The 20,940-nt window shown below is 35.4% G+C and overlaps 2 protein-coding genes across 5 annotated transcripts; both read right to left on the reverse strand.

Moving 5' to 3' along the window:
* Positions 1 to 69: 69 nt before the first annotated feature.
* On the reverse strand, positions 70 to 20,238 carry LOC116720972 (zinc finger protein 391-like). 4 transcript variants are annotated; one of them, XM_032564513.1, is made up of 5 exons: positions 19,981 to 20,225; positions 9,644 to 9,779; positions 7,425 to 8,270; positions 7,137 to 7,172; positions 70 to 838 (listed from the first exon to the last, which is right to left on the reverse strand). In XM_032564513.1, exons 1-5 carry the CDS (start codon positions 20,041 to 20,043, stop codon positions 810 to 812), a joined length of 1,110 nt encoding a protein of 369 aa, XP_032420404.1. In that variant the 5' UTR covers positions 20,044 to 20,225; the 3' UTR covers positions 70 to 809. The 4 variants fall into 4 exon arrangements, with proteins under 4 accessions (XP_032420404.1, XP_032420405.1, XP_032420401.1 ...); XM_032564514.1 differs by lacking the exon at positions 7,137 to 7,172 and having other exon boundaries at positions 7,557 to 8,270; positions 19,981 to 20,132; XM_032564510.1 differs by lacking the exon at positions 70 to 838 and having other exon boundaries at positions 6,416 to 7,172; positions 19,981 to 20,238.
* Positions 2,215 to 5,573, reverse strand: LOC116721000 (zinc finger protein with KRAB and SCAN domains 3-like). The gene is made up of 2 exons (XM_032564565.1): positions 5,277 to 5,573; positions 2,215 to 3,755 (listed from the first exon to the last, which is right to left on the reverse strand). Exons 1-2 carry the CDS (start codon positions 5,473 to 5,475, stop codon positions 2,809 to 2,811), a joined length of 1,146 nt encoding a protein of 381 aa, XP_032420456.1. The 5' UTR covers positions 5,476 to 5,573; the 3' UTR covers positions 2,215 to 2,808.
* Positions 20,239 to 20,940: the final 702 nt, after the last annotated feature.

Genomic DNA, 20,940 nt, shown 5'->3' on the forward strand with positions numbered 1-20,940 from the left:
GCAACTGATGGAAAATACATTTAGTGATAAACTGGGGATCAAATCAAATTAATGAAACATGATAAAAGGAAGTGGGATACTGAAAAATAACTTAAATCTAATTAATTAAAACAAGACAAATATATCCGTGCAACTACATTGGATTTAGATAAGGTATTACAATCAGCCTCACCCCTTGCAGTGGAGGAAACAGAAGTTGGGGGTCATACCTCAAAACTGAAACTTTGGTCCATTTCAAATTCACATAAAATTAAACTCTGATTTAAAAAAAATCTATACAGAAGTCAACAAATGTAACTATAAAGCTTCAACATCATGTTTGTGGAACAACGTTCACTAAGTTTTTCTTAGAACCCTGCAGCAGATCATTTAGATTTACAAAAATCTGTTTCTCCACAGCTCTCTGAAAAAAAATCTGGATTTCAGTAAGGTTGAAGTCTGGCCTTTGACTAGGCCAGGTTCTCCTAACCAAGTCCTCAGGATCTACTGCCCATCATTCTTTAATACCTGAGAGTACTTGCAAAACTAAAATGGTGTAAAAAAAAAGTATATTTTAACAATTCAAACAACAGATATACCCATGTGGTCTCTAAATAATCAATTTCAAATAACATCTTTCCACAAGTTTGGCTTCAATCAATCAATCAAATTTTATTTATTTATTTCAGCAGCAAGACATGTCAAGGCAAGGCCCCCCCGATCTCTATCAGTTTTCATGTGAATCCTCAAATTATCCCTTCGATAGAAGCTTTTATAACAAGACTGGCATGAAAAAGGCTTCTCAGCTGTATGAGTTTTCTTGTGCTCATTTAAACTATTGTACTATTTTGTGAGAAACCTTTTCTGCAAAATTCACATGAAAAAGGTCTCTCATCAGTGTGGGTTTTGTAATGGTTTTTCAATTTACACAGGTGTGTGTAACATCTCCCACAAACATCACATTTGAAAGATCTTTTCTTTGTACTGGTACCAGACTGACTCTCTGACTCAGAGGAGCTGCTTCCTTCCTGATCTTTGCTCTCAACCACTGGAGAGATATGAAGGGAAAACTGCTCTGTTCTTCTCTCTTCTTCATTCATATCATCTTCCTGAAGAGTAGAAGTCTCAATCAAAGCAGCAAACTGCTTCTGGACAAGCTGCTCAAGTAATTACTTTCTCCTGCTGTGTTGATTTTTCTTCATACCACCTTTTTTTCATCAGTTTTTGTTTAATAATACACTTTCCCTCATATTTACTTGTTTTAACTGTAAAACTAATGAGAGTTTTGAATTGCCATTTTATCTGCCCTCTCATTTCCTTCTACGCCAATATGTGCTGGAACCCACACAAATATCACTATCAAACCCATATTTTGTATTCTAAATAATGTATAAAATATTTCTAATAAAATGTCCGTCCTACTATCTGATTGATTATATTTTAAACTTAATAATGCAGAGCTTGAATCTGAACAAATTATTGTTTTTAATGGTTTTATGTCTTCTCCCCATTGAAAAGCTAATAATATTGCCAACATTTTTAGTTTTTCTATTTTTATACTGAATTCTGGTACTAGAAAAGCTATTCCTATTTTTCTTGTTATTTTTGATGCATCCGTATAGATTTGAATATATTGATAATTCTTTAAATATAATTGTACTGAATAATTATCTATGATGAAAGATTTATCTTGTTTCTATTCCATTATTGACATGTCTACTATTGCTTCTGGTAGAATCCAGGGAGGTATAATTGATATTGGTGTTTGACTACCATAATTTCTAAATTACTCATTTGAAATTATTTTTTCTTTTCAATAATCCACCCAAAACTCCTCATTTCTTTCTTTTCTTTTTCCCACCATGGATTTCAAATTCCCCAAGTTGGATGATCAAAGTTATTGCCTTGTAAATTGAACCAATAGTTTATTTTTATTTTTGGCTTCTTAAATCTAACTGCATTTCTCCTTATATTGCTGCTGTTGATGTGGTTTTAAATGCTCTAGTACATAATCTTAAAGCCTGATATTGAATAATTTGCCTAATTTAACCAGATGTGTTTTAGCTGAAATACAACTTTGTATTATACATAAGTCTTTCTTCCTAGACAAAGAGTAGTCTGTACCATTTTAAATAAAATACACAAATCATTAAGTTAAAAAATAAAAAACACATCACAAAGCAGAGAAATGATTATTCCAATAGGCAAAATATCTATATATGAAATTGCTACAGGTTGTATTTGTCAGAGCTTTTATTAAGTTGTTACATCCAAGTCTCACATAAATTTAGACAAGAAATTCTTCAGCAAAGCATGAATATTTGTGTGTTTCTCATGACAAACATTTGACTTGCAGATGTCCATCCTGGAAATCTGAGGAGGGTTCTGAAAGGTCCTCATTGGCTAATTTGCAAAAGTCAGCCAGTAGCATGTCAAATAGCGTAGACCTTCAATATTTCCACTTCCAAGCCAGTTGAAATCACTTTGAATATTCTAAATATTCTTTAGAAAATTTAACAAACTTTGCTAAAAAATCCTTAAATGGGCAAAATGCAGGTCTAAATGGGCAACCATTAGACCTTCAAAAATAGGTGAAGGTCTAATGTTTGAAAAGTGAAACAATCCAAGACAGGGTTTAATATTTATTACAGTTAATCTGTGTGAGTTAATGACTAATTTGTGTATTTGTGTTATGTGAAAATTCAGTTTACCAGCATGAAAGAACACTTTCTTCTCCATATTTCATGAAAAACCCATCTCATTCATGTGGGTACTAATGAGAATAATTAAGTGACCAATTTCAAAGGCAACTTTTTCACAGGTTTGGCTTCAAAGCAGCCCTTGACCTGTATGGGTTTTCATGTGAATGATCAAATTATCCCTTCGATTGAAGCTTTTTTCACAAGACTGGCATGAAAAAAGCTTCTCACCTGTATGACTTGTCTTGTGACGATTTAAATGACTAATTCGTGAGAAATTCTTTCCGCATGACTGACATGAAAAAGGCTTCTCACCTGTATGAGTTCTTTTGTGGACCTTTAAATTACCTATTCGAGAGAAACTCTTTCCACATGACTGGCATGAAAATGGTCTCTCTCCTGTATGAGTTTTCTTGTGACTTTTTAAAATATAACTTAGAGAGAAACTTTTTCCGCATGTTTCACATGAAAAAGGTCTCTCACCAGTGTGGGTTCTGTAATGGTTTCTCAATTTACACAGTTGTGTGTAACATCTCCCACACATTTCACATTTGAAAGATCTTTTCTTTGTACTGGTATCAGACTGACTCTCTGACACAGAGGAGCTGCTTCCTTCCTGATCTTTGCTCTCAACCAGTGGAGAGATATGAAGGGAAAGCTGCTCTGTTCTTCTCTCTTCTTCACTCATATCATCTTCCTGAAGAGTAGAAGTCTCAATGAAAGCAACAAATTGATTCTGGACAAGCTGCTCTCCCTCCTGATTGCTGCAGAGGTTCTTCTGGTCCTGTCCAGTTGGTAAATGTCCTGGTGGCTGCTGTTCATGTTTAAGTGCTGAAGAATCTAGTTCCTCTTTTTTTACATTTGTTAGTGGATATTCTATTTGCTCATGTTTGAGCAGTGCAGGTTCTGGTTCCTCCTCTTCTTCTTTAATCCATTTTGTTTCTGGTTCCATCTGTACCTCTTCAGTCCACTGATGTTCTGCTTCTTTCTGATACTGACTGGACCTACTTGCCAGGCTCCAGATTTGTTGGATGGCAGAAGCTTCTTCCTCACTGGAGACACTTGGCTGTTGGAGGTCTGTGGGAACAAAGGATGACATCATTAATATAATTTAATTGATAACTATCTCATGGATCAGCCTGGTTTCTCCTGGAGATTCTGGTCTGTAGGCATCATACGGTTAATCTAAAATTAGTTTGTCGAGTTTAATGGAAAAGCAGGTAAAGTGTCCTCCACACTAATTTGAAGCCATAGCAAAAATATTCAAAATGTTTTAATCCAGAAATACAGTTTCATACAGATTTTTTATTTTTTACAATTAAATGTTTAATTTCAGGGCATTCATACAGAGAAGAACGCATCCTACCATAAGACAATATGTTTTTAATTTTAATTGTAACCTCACTTTTTAAAGTTGATCAAACTGTGTAGAAACTTAAATCAGTAAAACATGGCATTCTGGCTCTCTGGATTATAAATGTGATGAGACACAGAGTGGCTTGTTTCTCTAAGCCATTCTTCAAAAGAAGAAAGAGAAGAGAACATTTTCTTTAATAAAGAAGATGTCTTGATGTTCAAAACGAAGTGTATCCAAGAAAATGTAGAAAAAACTTGCCTAAAATGAAAACCTATTCATTATTGCTGAGATTGTAAATTTAGATTAGTAAATGGAAGTGTGAGGGATGAGGCTGGATGAGTTTCTCTCAACACCACACACTGAGGAGGATGTGCTGCTAAAAAGCATAACTACAACAAAAGAATGATTTTAAATGTACAGTATAGGTATTTTTGCTTTCCACATTTATTGCTGGAGATATTTGACTGTTTATATGTGTTTTATTATGATTTGTTGAATACAGAGCAAAATTTGATTTAGTCACACATTCAGCAAAGTGAAATAAAAATGATTTTAATACTTTACTGTTAAAAACTGACTTTTTACCATTTTGCAATAGACAGCTTGCTCTGTGAACATTGCCATATTTCCAAAATGGCAAAAAATACACATTGAAATGTAATAATATTCATTTTAATAGTCTTGAGTATTTTGCACTTTTAGCTTCAGCTGGTTTGAGACAAGATTACAGTTTTGCTCTGCTAGATCTGGGCTGCGCAACCTGCAGCTCTGTGACTCACTTAATATAAGAAACAATGAAATATTGCACGTTTTTTGTTTCATACGTTTGTTCTGTTTCCATATGAAAAAATCAACAGTTCATCCTGCATCTCCCCTTCTCCTTCCTAATAACCTCCATTGCAGTATTCAGACCTGGAGATGTACTTATTTTATAGGATTTATAAAATCGCATATAAACTCACAAATGAATTATTTACACCTTATATTCCAGATTTCTAGCACTTATAACAATTGGAATAATGTATATAGTGAAGGAGCTCGACTCATAAACACATTTTCTGTTTGTGCTGCAACATTTTGTCCTGAGCTCCAAAACTATCAGCCTCTGTAGCATCAGAGCTAGCAGCTAAAACAGTTTCTGTTCAGCCCCGTTTAGCAGCAGCTGGAGCTGCAGCAACTATCGCCGCTGACGGATCTCTGCTGTCTTCAGTGAAAACATCAGCACCTTTATCCAGACCTACCAGAACTTTGTCTCTGCAGCTCCGAACCGACTCTGTGTAGCTTAATTTCTGGTTTCCAGTTGATCCCCATCATCCTGCGCTGAGCATCGAGCTCTTCCTCGTAGCAAATGATGGTTTTTTCGACCTCGGTGAAGATTTCTTGAGCAGCAGCAGTTAGTCTCTCTCTGATAAACTCTCTGAGATGCTGAGCTGAAGACATGGTTGCTGAAATATTAGCAGGAATGGGACAATGCAGCAGTTTTCTAGCTTAATCCATGCGGTCTTCTTCTTTTTCTATGGTCTTTACTGGCAATTTACAGACTTTGTGTACTACCGCCATCAACTGGACGGATGTGTAACTATATTATATACATGCACACATATACATAGTAAATTCTCTGCTAATTTTGTATCTTAAATATTTAATAAATGCTTGATTTATGTATTGTGATTGATGATTTCCTAATTAGCCATAATTTTTGAATTGCCTCTTATCCTTTCCATTTCTTTTCTTTCTCTTATGAATTACTTAAAATGAACCTAAACATGTTTTATTCCTTCTATGTCCACACAATAAGAACAATCACCTGATGGATGTTTTCCTATAATTTTTAAATCACTATTTAAACTAGTATGCCTAATCCTCAACTTGTTTATCCATATTTTCTTTCTTATTCATTATACTACTACTTTTTACAGCTCCCTCTTTTGTCTATATTATATCTTTCCTGCCATGTATTATTTCATCTTCAATAATCATTTTTAATTTTTGTTCTGCTGAATGAGACTTTGCATTCAATTGCACTTACCTTACCTGCTTCTTTAGCCAACCTATATACATTTTCATAACAGATAACTATCTTAGCATGCTTCACCTCCACCACTCATTGCAATGCAAAAATAATTGCAAACATCTCTGCTGAAAAACATGATAAATTATCTGCTGTCCTTTTTATAATAACTTTTTGCTTAGGAATGTATGCTGCTATCCCTGTTTTATCAGTCTCTTCTTTTGATGCATCTCTACATATTTGCGTCGTTTTTCATACATTACTAAGAACGGAATATTAAATATTTAGCTTTTACTACTTTTAATCTTGCAAACTGTATGCAGACTGTTGCATGAATAATTCACTACCAGCAAGTATTGTGACAACAACTGCGCAGTATAAACATTTTTTATTTTTTGACATAGGGCCCAAAAGTCTGGCAGCGCCCCTAGGAACAGGGATGACTCTAAAACCTGCAGGACATTTAATGTTGAGCAACTGGGTTGGAGAGTTCTGGACTAGGCAATTCCAGCTCCACCATTCTTATGTACTTGTTATATATTTGTTTCATGTGGAAATTCAGTTTACCATAATGAAAGACATTTTTCACCCCATATTTCATGTGGAAAAACACATCTGACCCATGTGGGTTCTCCTGAGTTTATCTAAATGATCAATTTCTGAGAAAACTTTTCCACAAGTTTGGCTTCAAAACGGCCTTTGACCTGTAAGAGTTTTCATGTGAATCCTCAAATTATTCCTTCGAGAGAAGCTTTTTCCACAGGATTGTCATGATGGAAAGGTCTCTCACCTGTATGAATTTTCTTGTGGGCATTTAAACTACTAACTCGATAGAAACTTTTTCCACATAATTCGCATGAAAAAGGTCTCTCACCTGTATGAATGTTCTTGTGGTCATTTAAACTACCATTTTCTGAGAAGCGTTTTCCGCAAAATTCGCATGAAAAAGGCTTCTCACCTGTATGAGTTTTCTTGTGGGCAATTAAATGACCAATTTGAGTAAAACACTTTCCGCATGATTTGCATGAAAAAGGTCTCTCACCTGTATGAATTCTCTTGTGGACATTTAAACTACTAACTCGATAGAAACTTTTTCCACATAATTCGCATGAAAAAGGTCTCTCACCTGTATGAATTTTCTTGTGCGCATTTAAACTACTAACTCGATAGAAACTTTTTCCACATAATTTGCATGAAAAAGGTCTCTCACCTGTATGAATGTTCTTGTGGTCATTTAAACTACCATTTTCTGAGAAGCGTTTTCTGCAAAATTCGCATGAAAAAGGCTTCTCACCTGTATGAATTCTCTTGTGGACTCTCAAATCACCAATTCGTTTGAAAGTTTTTCTGCATGATTCGCATGAAAAAGGTCTCTCACCTGTATGAATTCTCTTGTGGACTCTCAAATCACCAATTCGTTTGAAAGTTTTTCTGCATGATTCGCATGAAAAAGGTCTCTCACCTGTATGAATTCTCTTATGTTCACTTAAATCTCCATTTCGTGAGAAACCTTTTCCGCATGAGTCGCATGAAAAAGGTCTCTGACCTGTATGAAATTTATTGTGGACTTTTAAATCACTAAGTTGTGAGAAACTCTTTCCACATGTTTCACATAAAAAAAGACTCTCATCAGTGTGGGTTTTGTAATGGTTTTTCAAGTACCACTGTCGTGTGTAACATCTCCCACAAATGTCACATTTGAAAGATCTTTTCTTTGTACTGGTACCAGACTGACTCTCTGACACAGAGGAGCTGCTTCCTTCCTGATCTTTGCTCTCAACCACTGGAGAGATATGAAGGGAAAGCTGCTCTGCTTTTGTCTCGTCTTCATTCATATCATCTTCCTGAAGAGTAGAAGTCTCAATCAAAGCAGCAAACTGCTTCTGGACAAGCTGCTCTCCCTCCTGATTGCTGCTGAGGTTCTTCTGGTCCTGTCCAGTTAGTAAATGTTCTGGTGGCTGCTGTTCATGTTGAAACACTGAAGAATCTAACTCCTCTTTTTTTACATTTGTTAGTGGATATTCTATTTGCTCATGTTTGAGCAGTGCAGGTTCTGGTTCCTCCTCTTCTTCTTTAATCCATTTTGTTTCTGGTTCCATCTGTACCTCTTCAGTCCACTGATGTTCTTCTTCTTTCTGATCCTGACTGGACCTACTTGCCAGGCTACAGACTTGTTGGATGGGAGAAGCTTCTTCCTCATTGGAGACACTTGGCTGTTGGAGGTCTGTGGGAACAAAGGATGACATCATTAATATAATTTAATTGATAACTATCTCATGGATCAGCCTGGTTTCTCCTGGAGATTCTGGTCTGTAGGCATCATACGGTTAATCTAAAATTAGTTTGTTGAGTTTAACGGAAAAGCAGGTAAAGTGTCCTCCACACTAATTTGAAGCCATAGCAAAAATATTCAAAATGTTTTAATCCACAAATACAGTTTCATACAGATTTTTAAAATTATTTTTTACAATTAAATGTTTAATTTCAGGGCATTCATAGAGAGAAGAACTCATCCTACCATAAGACAATATGTTTTAATTTTACTTGTAAATTCACTTTTTAAAGTTGATCAGACTGTGTAGAAACTTAAATCAGTAAAACATGGCATTCTGGCTCTCTGGATTATAAATGTGATGAGACACAGAGTGGCTTGTTTCTCTAAGCCATTCTTCAAAAGAAGAAAGAGAAGAGAACATTTTCTTTAATAAAGATGATGTCTTGATGTTCAAAAGAAAGTGTATCCAAGAAAATGTAGAAAAAACTTGCCTAAAATGAAAACCTATTCATTATTGCTGAGATTGTAAATTTAGATTAGTAAATGGAAGTGTGAGGGATGAGGCTGGATGAGTTTCTCTCAACACCACACACTGAGGAGGATGTGCTGCTAAAAAGCATAACTACAACAAAAGAATGATTTTAAATGTACATTATAGGTATTTTTGCTTTCCACATTTATTGCTGGAGATATTTGATTGTTCATATGTGTTTTGTTATGACTTGTTGAATGCAGAGCAAATTTTGATTTAGTCACACATTCAGCAAAGTGAAATAAAAATGATTTTAATACTTTACTGTTAAAAACTGACTTTTTATCTCTTTTGCAACAGACAGCTTGCTCTGTGAACATTGCCATGTTTCCAAAATGGCAAAAAATACACATTAAAATGTATTAATATTCAATTTAAGTCTTGAGGATTTTGTACTTTTAGCTTCAGCTGGATTGAGACAAGATTACAGTTTTGCTCTGCTAGATCTGGGCTGCGCAACCTGCAGCTCTGTGACTCACGTATGAGCTTATAAATGAAGAATTTACACACTATATTCCAGAATTTATAGCACTGATCATACTTGGAAAAATATATTTAGTCACGGGGCTTGAATGATCTCCATCTGGTTTTCAGAGACTCGTAAACAATTTTTCTGTTGCAACATTTTGTCCTGAGCTCCAAAACTATCAGCCTCTGTAGCATCAGAGCTAGCAGCTAAAGCAGTTTCTGTTCAGCCCCGTTTAGCAGCAGCTGGAGCTGCAGCAACTATCGCCGCTGACGGATCTCTGCTGTCTTCAGTGAAAACATCAGCACCTTTATCCAGACCTACCAGAACTTTGTCTCTGCAGCTCCGAACCGACTCTGTGTAGCTTAATTTCTGGTTTCCAGTTGATCCCCATCATCCTGCGCTGAGCATCGAGCTCTTCCTCGTAGCAAATGATGGTTTTTTCAACCTCGGTGAAGATTTCTTGAGCAGCAGCAGCAGAAAACTGCTCTGTTTTTGTCTCTTCTTCATTCATATCATCTTCCTGAAGAGTAGAAGTCTCAATCAAAGCAGCAAACTGCTCCTGGACAAGCTGCTCTCCCTCCTGACTGCTGCAGAGGTTCTTCTGGTCCTGTCCAGTTAGTAAATGTTCTGGTGGCTGCTGTTCATGTTGAAGCACGGAAGATTCTAGTTCCTCTTTTTTTACATATGTTAGTGGATATTCTCTTTGCTCATGTTTGAGCAGTGTAGGTTCTGGTTCATCCTCTTCTTTAATCAATTTTGGTTCTGGTTCCATCTGTACCTCTTCAGTCCACTGATGTTCTGCTTCTTTCTGATCCTGACTGGACCTACTTGCCAGGCTACTGACTTGTTGGATGGCAGAAGCTTCTTCCTCATTGGAGACACTTGGCTGTTGGAGGTCTGTGGGAACAAAGGATGACATCATTAATATAATTTAATTGATAACTATCTCATGGATCAGCCTGGATTTTCCTGGAGATTCTGGTCTGTAGGCATCATACGGTTAATCTAAAATTAGTTTGTTGAGTTTAACGGAAAAGCAGGTAAAGTGTCCTCCACACTAATTTGAAGCCATAGCAAAAATATTCAAAATATTTTAATCCACAAATACAATTTCACGCAGATTTATTTTATTTTATTTTTACAATTAAATGTTTAATCTCAGGGCATTCATAGAGAGAAGAACTCATCCTACCATAAGACAATATGTTTTTAATTTTAATTGTAAATTCACTTTTTAAAGTTGATCAGACTGTGTAGAAACTTAAATCAGTAAAACATGGCATTCTGGCTCTCTGGATTATAAATGTGATGAGACACAGAGTGGCTTGTTTCTCTAAGCCATTCTTCAAAAGAAGAAAGAGAAGAGAACATTTTCTTTAATAAAGAAGATGTCTTGATGTTCAAAACGAAGTGTATCCAAGAAAATGTAGAAAAAACTTGCCTAAAATGAAAACCTATTCATTATTGCTGAGATTGTAAATTTAGATTAGTAAATGGAAGTGTGAGGGATGAGGCTGGATGAGTTTCTCTCAACACCACACACTGAGGAGGATGTGCTGCTAAAAAGCATAACTACAACAAAAGAATGATTTTAAATGTACAGTATAGGTATTTTTGCTTTCCACATTTATTGCTGGAGATATTTGACTGTTCATATGTGTTTTATTATGACTTGTTGAATACAGAGCAAAATTTGATTTAGTCACACATTCAGCAAAGTGAAATAAAAATGATTTTAATACTTTACTGTTAAAAACTGACTTTTTACCATTTTGCAACAGACAGCTTGCTCTGTGAACATTGCCATGTTTCCAAAATGGCAAAAAATACACATTAAAATGTATTAATATTCAATTTAACAGTTTTGAGGATTTTGCACTTTTAGCTTCTGCTGGTCTGAGACAAGATTACAGTTTTGCTCTGCTAGATCTGGGCTGCGCAACCTGCAGCTCTGTGACTCACTTAATATAAGAAACAATGAAATATTGCACGTTTTTTGTTTCATACGTTTGTTCTGTGTCCATATGAAAAAAACAACAGTTCATCCTGCATCTCCCCTTCTCCTTCCTAATAACCTCCATTGCAGTATTCAGACCTGGAAATGTTCTTATTTTATAGGATTTATAAAATCGCATATAAACTCACAAATGAAGTATTTACACCTTATATTCCAGATTTCTAGCACTTATAACAATTGGAATAATGTATATAGTGAAGAAGCTCGACTCATAAACACATTTTCTGTTTGTGCTGCAACATTTTGTCCTGAGCTCCAAAACTATCAGCCTCTGTAGCATCAGAGCTAGCAGCTAAAGCAGTTTCTGTTCAGCCCCGTTTAGCAGCAGCTGGAGCTGCAGCAACTATCGCCGCTGACGGATCTCTGCTGTCTTCAGTGAAAACATCAGCACCTTTATCCAGACCTACCAGAACTTTGTCTCTGCAGCTCCGAACCGACTCTGTGTAGCTTAATTTCTGGTTTCCAGTTGATCCCCATCATCCTGCGCTGAGCATCGAGCTCTTCCTCGTAGCAAATGATGGTTTTTTCAACCTCGGTGAAGATTTCTTGAGCAGCAGCAGTTAGTCTCTCTCTGATAAACTCTCTGAGATGCTGAGCTGAAGACATGGTTGCTGAAATATTAGCAGGAATGGGACAATGCAGCAGGTTTCTAGCTTAGCGTATGCTAGCTTCTTCTTCTTCTTCTTCTTGTTTTATTGCGGTTGGCAAACAACTTACAGGTGCATTACCGCCACCTTCCAGGTTGGAGTATGGATCACACGCTTATACCCTCCCCATAATACCCGTCCTTCTTAGAAATCTAAAAACACTCTCAAATATTATATCTCCTGACGATTTCTGAAATATTTCTTCTAAATCTAATTTACAATTATTCATCTCATTAACCAACATCTCTCTCTCCCTTACATACTTCTTGCATTATAAAAATACATGCTGTATTGTTTCCATCTCTCCACAATATTCACAACAACCTGTACTGTGTTTATTAATTAACTTAAGAGTACTATTTAACCTTGTATGCCCAAATCTGATTCTAGAAATAATATCTTCTTCCCTTCTAGTCCTATTACCTTTTCTATACCCCCCAACTCTTTTTTGAATTTTATAATAAAATCTCCTTTTTTCTCCTCTATCCCACTGCTCTTGCCATTTTTCCTTCACATACTCCTTAACAACACTCTTTATCTCATTTCTACTCATTTTAATATTTAATTCAACAATTTCTTTATTAGAGGCTCTCTTAGCAAAATTATCTGCCAATTCATTTCCTACAACACCGATGTGAGCAGGAATCCAAATTAATTTAATCTGAGATCCGTTCTTCTTAATCCTGAAAATTACCTGAACTATATCCTCTATAATATCTTGTCTAACTTCCGATTTCATTCCTTGTATACTCATTAATGCACTACTAGAATCTGAACAAATTACAAACTTTCCTTTTCCAATTCCCTCTATCCATTCTAAGGCTATTAAAATTGCCATTAATTCGCCTGTATACACTGTTAGTTTATCACTAATTCTTTTATTTTCCATAACATTTAAATCTGGAGCAATAAATGCTATCCCTACTTGATTATTTGACTTTTTTGAAGCGTCTGTATATACTTGGATATACTTTGAATATTCTTTATTTATATAATTTTCCACTTCATTCTTTTCCATCTCTCTTCCCTTTTCCAATAATTTTAAGTCAACTTCAGCCTGTTCTAAAACCCATGGTGGGATGGCAGGAGAGACAACTACTGAACTTACTTGAACTTTATCAATCCCAATTTCTTCTATTTTACTTAAAATTACCCATCCAAAACTATTTGTATTCTTCTTTTCTTTTTCCTGACATGGTTTTAGTGTTAAATATGGAGGATAATTTTTGCTATGACCTTTAATATTCGCCCAATATGTTGCTGCTATTTGTTCTCTTCTAATCTTCATTGGCATCTCACCCATCTCAACCTGTAGAGCCGAGACTGGAGTTGTTTTCATCGCTCCGCAGCATAACCTTAACGCTTGATATTGTATTCTGTCTATCTTTTCCAATAACTTATTTGAAGCTGAATTATATAAAATACATCCATAATCAAAAATAGATCGAATTAGACCAATATAAAACGTTCTTAATGCTTTCCTATCAGCTCCCCATTCTCTGCCTACTAGACATCTTAAAATATTTAAAATTCTTTTACTTTTTACCACTATCTTATCTATGTGCGTTTTCCATGTGAGTTTTTTATCAAACCATATCCCCAAATATTTAATTTCTTCTCTCCTTTCTATTATACTCCCATAAAATTTAAGTTCCACATTACTACTCACTCTCTTATTTGAAAAAAAAACAAATTTAGATTTAGATGTTGAGAACCTAAATCCCCATTCTAACGCCCATGCTTCTACATTATTTAATGCTTCCTGCACTTTCTGTGTTATATATTCAATGTTCCTTCCCCTTTTCCAAATGACACCATAATCTGCAAATAGCGAAACACCTAAGGATTTATTTATATTACTAAAAATATCATTAATCATTATATTAAATAACATAGGGCTTATAATACTCCCTTGGGGAGTTCCATTTTCCACTTGATACTCTGAACTAATTTCCCCTTCTATTTTCACTCTTAACTTTCTGTCAGTTAAGAAATTTCTAATCCATCTAAACATTTTACCCTTTATACCTGTTAGTTTTAATTTAATCAGCAACCCTTCTTTCCACAACATATCATAAGCCTTTTCCACATCCAAGAACACTGCTATCACACTCTCTTTATTAATTTGAGCTCGTCTAACGTCATGTTCCAAACATATTGCTGGATCAATCGTACTTCTTCCTTTTCTAAATCCAAACTGGTATTCCTTTAACTTCCCCTTGGATTCTAAGAAATATACTAACCTATTACTTACCATTTTCTCCATAATTTTACATAAATACGACGTTAGGGCTATTGGTCTATAACTTTCAGTTAAATTTGGATCTTTCCCAGGTTTGCATATAGGAATAATAATAGCTTCCTTCCAGTTATCAGGCAAAACTCCTTCCTCCCAACTTTTATTAAACAGTTTTAACATTTTTTCTTTACTCACAGCACTAAGATTACTCATCATATTATAAGTGATTTGATCATTACCAGGTGTCGATTTTCTAGAATTCCTCATCACTTTATCTAATTCAGCTAAGGAAAATTCCTTGTTACTATAATCATCATAATTCTCATCATTTTGAATTAATTCTATATTCCGCTGTTTGGTAGTTTCACGTCCTAATTTTTCCCTATTATTTAGATTCTCTGTACTATGTATCTTAGCAAACATCTTCCCTAATACCTCAGCCTTACTTTTATTATCTATAATATTATTTCCATTCTCTTTAATTATTGGGAAAAAAAATTCTTTTGAATTCCCTGACATTTTTGTAATAGTATTCCAGACTTTATCTAATGCTGAATTCTTCCCCAAAGATTCACAATACTTTCTCCAATAATTTCTTTTAGCACTTTTAATAACTCTTCTAACTTCTGCCTGTTTTCTTTTATAATTTATCAAATTCTGAAAGCTTATCATTTTTTTCAATATCTTAAACGCTTTGTTTCTCTGTTTAATAACTATTGAACATTCTATTGTCCACCAAGGAACTATTTTTTTCTTTATCCTATTCCCATTACTTTTGGGAATACTTAATTTGGCCGAATTTATTATACCCTTGCTAATTTCAGAATTAACCTCATTAATTGGATTATTTATATCTACCTTTTCCAAGCATTCTTCACTCATAACTCCAAACATACCCCAATTTGCTCTCCCAAATTTCCACCTTCCCTCAACTTTTAACTGCTCCTCCTTCATAACTACCCCTATATTAATGACTATTGGGTAATGATCACTCCCCATTGTATTTTCTTTGAGTATTTCCCATCTGCATACATCAGCCATAGATTGAGACACCAATGTCAAGTCAATAGCAGACTCTTTGCCTCTAACAATATCCACCCGAGTGCCTTCTCCATTATTTAAAACAATCAATCCTTTTTCATCTATGAACTCTTCTACAATCTCTCCATTATAATTATCTTGATCACCCCATAATGTGCTATAAGCATTAAAATCCCCACACCACACTATTTTCCCTCTCCAATTTTTTAGGACTTCTACAAGTTTTGATTTTTCTAATTGCTTACACAGGTTATAGAAATTAATTATTTTAATACTCCCTTCATTTGTCCATACTTCAGCCACAATAACTTCTAAGTCTGACACTATTTGTATTGGTATTTGAATAAATTTTATGTTAGTTTTGATAAAAATAGCACACCCTCCTCCATTTTTATTTTCCCTGTCTTTACGTAGAACTGAATAACCATTAATACTAAACTGTAATGATGGCTTGAGCCAAGTTTCTTGAACACATATTATATCCGGTTTTGGATTTAAATTACTAATGAAACCTTTAAATTCTTGACCATTTGTTATTAAACTCCGAGCATTCCACTGTATTATTAAAATTATGAAATTGTTTGAGACGCTTCAAGATCAGCTGACCCTTCACCTTGTCTTAGCTCATCATGTATTTTTTCCCAAGACAAATCTTTTACCTTAAAAAATTTAGAAGCTGCTTTCACTATAATTTTAATCTTCTCAGTTTTATTTCTTGCTTGTTCTGAACAGTTAATAATATACGCAAGAAATGGAATTAATTTATCTAACGTAATATTTCCCTGATCATTATTTGCCATTACTTTCCTTTCCTGACTTACATTCAAATTACTATCATCACTTCTCACCTGTTTCACAGCCTCAGCATAAGTTACTCTCTTTTCAGTTCTAATTTTTGAACTTCAGCTGCCTCTTTCCTTACATTGCATCCTCCATATGCTGCAGTATGATTTCCTCCGCAGTTGCAACATTTGACAGGATTATTTCCACATTCTCCATAAGGGTGTTCTCCTCCACATCTGCCACATCTCTGTTTCCCTCTACAAACATTTGCAACATCTCCATATCTTTGACATTTATAGCATCTAACTGGTGATGGAACATATTGTCTTACATTGTAACTTAAATATCCAATCATTATCTTATCAGGCAGAACCCTATCTTTGAAAACCAATAGTACAGATGTACTATCCAATTTCTTTCCATCCCTAAAAGCTTGTAGTCTCTTAATTTCTGTAATTTCTCCTCCTTTAATCATTTTCTTCAACTCTTCAAGTTTTCTCCTATAGGGATTCCTGAAATCACCCCTTTCACCCCTTTTACCTCTCCCACCACCTTTCTTTCTATCACTTCCTTTTTACACACCATTTGTAGCTTAAGAGCTTTATTTCTTTGTTCAGCATTTTTACATATAATTAGTAAACTCCCATCTCTTATCACCTTAGCCAGCTCTACCTCTCCAATAGCTTTCATAAGCCCATTCGACAAACTAACAGGACTTACCCCCATCAAATCCTGTCCAGTTTTAAACTTTAATATTACTTTAAATTCTTCCATCATTGCTTTCTTTCTTATTTCAGTTGTTTCTTCTTCATCTTCAAAAGATCTTTTCCCATTACCCAATCCTTTTTTCCCTTTATCTCTCCCCCCTCCCCCTCTTCTATTTTCTACCATTGACCAACCTGTATCCATATTATCCTCCTCCAAACTTCCCCCACTACTACTAGCCATCTGATCCACTCACAACCCAGATTATGCCACAAACCGCTTCTTTTCCAAATGTCAGCGTCTCTTCTCCAGAGCTCCTCCTGTCCGATACAATCGTTGACAGCAGCCTTTCCCCAGTCTTTCTTCTTCTTCTTCTTCTTTTCCTTTTTTATGGCGGTTGGCAAACAACTTTTAGATGTGCATTACCGCCATCTACTGGAATGGAGTGTGGATCGGGACGCTAACTATATATACCCCCCTCAAAACAAAACAAAACAAACAAAACAATAAAATAAAATAAAAAAAATAAAATTCTTCTTTTCTGTCATTGTGAATCGCAATCAACGTTAAGCTATACCGCCACCTACTGTACATGAGTGTGTAGCAACATTACATCCATTAAATTCTGTTTTTTACATTTTGTATTCTGAAGAAAAATAAATAAAGCTTTCCTTAATCTGCAAATATCCACTATGTTTCCTTCATTTCCCAATATTCCTTTAAGACTCCATTCCTGTCCTTCTAACCATTCTTCTCAATCTCTCCCTTTCAGGCTCATATGTTTTACAATTCATCAATGCATGTTATGTATTATCTTTCTCTCTAAATCCATTATTATTTTTCCTCTCTATTAGACATGAAATGTCATTTAGATTAGTTTGACCGAGTCTTAATCTCATCATTATTTATTCCCGTCTGTTTCTCTCAATAATATTTTTTAATTAATACTGACTTTTGTATTTTACAAAAACTTCTTCCTTTATCTTCATTTCATCTTTTTTGCCATATTTCTATGTTTTTACTCTTAACAAAAGAGAGAGATTTCCCTCCCTTTTTTCCAAAAGCAATTGTAAATGTTATTGCCCTAAAAAGCCCTTTTTGTTCATTTGTCTGCCTTTTACACCTTCGTGTCCTGATACCCAGCAGAACCAAACATCAGTGCCACCCCTAAATAAACTGTGCTGAATTTCTAATATTAAGTCTTTTCAATTATTTCCTTCTACCTGAATAATTTCTATTACTGCTTTGGAATCCATGCATACCACCCCCCTATCTGGTCGAACCTCCTCAACCTACTGAAGGTTTGGTATAACTGCCACCATTTCCACTGTAAAAACAGAAAATTGGTCTGATAATCGTTAGGAAATATATATTTTAAAATCTGGTATATATATTCTTATTCCCACACATCCTTTTATATTTTTAGAACCGTCTGAATATACTTTAATGTAATCAGAATGTGAGTTTCTTAAACATGTACCTGTCTTTACCCCTACTTCGTTTGAATTCCAATCATTTTTCATTTTATGAAGTCTCATGTCTATATTTACATCAGGAAATAGCCAAGGAGGAACAACACTAATCGAATTAAACTGCAGTATTTGCTTGTTCTCTAATCCGTACATTTTAGCCCATTTATCTACAATCCATCTTAATCCATTAATCCTGAATTTTGAATGTTCCCAACAGTTTTGTAAAATTGTTGAAGTTACATTTTCTTCTACTTTTAATTTCCATCCAATATAAAGGTAATTTTATTTATCTCATTTCCATTGGAGTCTCTCCAGTCTCTATTAAAAGAGCATTAATAGATGTCGTTTTTTGACTTTAAGAATCTGTAGTTGTGGGTTTAAGTATTGCTGGCAATGTCTTGCAGTAACATTGTCAGTAATATTTTTATATTTCCTGTAAATTTTACATTTTTTAATACAAAAACACAATGGACCGCCGGTGGACCATCTCGGTGCCCCGACCACCGGGCTTAGCACGTTTTCTGGGGGAAACCCTGAGAAAGGGTGTCTATATGTAACCCAGATTTTCTTCAAGAGAGGTGGATACACTGCAGTGTGTGATCAACCATTTAACTCAGTTAGCTTAGCTACAGACTGCTGTTTGCCTGAAGTACACCAGCATTTAATCAGCGAGGGCAATATGTACCAAAATAGTCCTATATTTAACTTGTCCATGTACCTTTTGCCACTCTTGACAGATGAGTCAGTCAGCAGCAGTCCTAACTCCCCAGACAGCCAACTTCTCCCTATTCCTGAAAAGGTGAGCAGCACTCTTCATTGACATGCTAGGCTAGTTAACGTCATCCACGGGAGGAATTTTGTTTTCTCTGTTCTTTTTACAATTGCAAACTGTATGCAGACTGCTGCATATATAACTCACTAGCAGTAAATATTGTGATGGTGCCAGTATTGGACCAAAGAAAGCAAGACAGTTGCAAGCATTTACAGTTACGCTTTAAATGGGTCGGACAGACTGAAGAAATAGAGACAGCTACTGCGCAGGGGGCAGTCAATTTTATTTTTTGTCTTGGGGCCCAAAGTTCTTGGCAGCGCCGTTAGGAACAGGGATGAATCTAAAACCTGCAAGACATTAAATAATGAGAAATTGGGTTGGAGACCTCTGCACTAAGCAATTCCAACTCCGTCACTCTTATGTACTTGAGAGTATTTGAGACTAAAATGGTGTGTAACTGTCTATTTTAACAATTCAAACACAAAATATACCATAATATGCATTAATATATTTAGTGGCAATCATCTTGGCACAACTACAGAAACTAATATCAAATGTTTTCCTCATCTCACAAGTTTTAGCTCCTTGTGTGTTTAGCCATTACCAAGGAAACCAGAGGGAGGAATTTGAGGCACTGGAGTGAAGCTTTTTGTCATTCGCATTGGTAGAAAGAGAGAGAGACAATGAAAACAAACAAGCAATATTATCGGCATCATTTTATAATCAAACTAATTTTTATTTATCGTGCGATTAATTGATTTATAGCGAGAGGCTTACATTTCACCTGTATGACTTTTCTTGTGACGATTTAAGCGAGTAAGTCGAGAGAAACACTTTCCGCATGACACACATGAAAAAGGTTTCTCCCCTGTATGAATTTTAGTGTGACGATTAAAAGTACCAATTTGAGTGAAACTCTTTCCGCATAACTGGCATGAAAAAGGCCTCTCACACGTATGAATTGTCTTGTGACGATTAAGATTTCTTGAGCAGCAGCAGTTAGTCTCTCTCTGATAAACTCTCTGAGATGCTGAGCTGAAGACATGGTTGCTGAAATATTAGCAGGAATGGGACAATGCAGCAGTTTTCTAGCTTAGGCCATAAAAGCTTCTTCTTCTTCTTTGATTTTTAGGCGGTAGACAATACCGCCCCCTACTGAATTGGAGTGTGGACAGGCGATAAACGCTACAGAGAAATACTTCTTGGTTTTCCTGGCGGATGGCAACAAACCTTTAGTAGCATTACCGCCACCTAAGTACACCACACACACATAAGTATAAACACTTATATATAACTTTGTAAACTATCCATCTGTTTATCATACACACATTCACAAACTCACCTACTAGATATTTTTAGATTCTATTTAGTTTTCTTTAAATATCGAATAACTGCGTGCCGTGGTGGCGTAGCGGTTAGCGCGACCCGTATTTGGAGGCCTTGAGTCCTCGATGCGGCCGTCGCGGGTTCGACTCCCGGAGCCGACGACATTTGCCGCATGTCTTCCCTCCTCTCCTTCCTTGTTTTCAGCCTACTATCATATAAGGGACACTAGAGCCCACAAAAGGCCCCCTGGAGGGGTAAAAAAAAAATCGAATAACTATTTGTATATGTTTACTATACAAGTAATAATTACTTTCTCCTGCTGTATTGTTTTTTCTTCATCCCACCTTTTTTGCCATTTTTTCATCAGTTTTTGTTTAATAATACACTTTCCCTCATATTTACTTGTTTTAACTGTAAAACTAATAAGAGTTTTGAATTGCCATTTTATCTGCCCTCTCATTTCCTTCTACGCCAATATGTGCTGGAACCCACACAAATATAACTATCAAACCCATATTTTGTATTCTAACTAATGTATAAAATATTTCTAATAAAATGTCCGTCCTACTATCTGATTGATTATATTTTAAACTTAATAATGCAGAGCTTGAATCTG

Source organism: Xiphophorus hellerii, chromosome 6 (assembly GCF_003331165.1).
Source record: "Xiphophorus hellerii strain 12219 chromosome 6, Xiphophorus_hellerii-4.1, whole genome shotgun sequence".
NCBI classification, from domain to species: domain Eukaryota; kingdom Metazoa; phylum Chordata; class Actinopteri; order Cyprinodontiformes; family Poeciliidae; genus Xiphophorus; species Xiphophorus hellerii.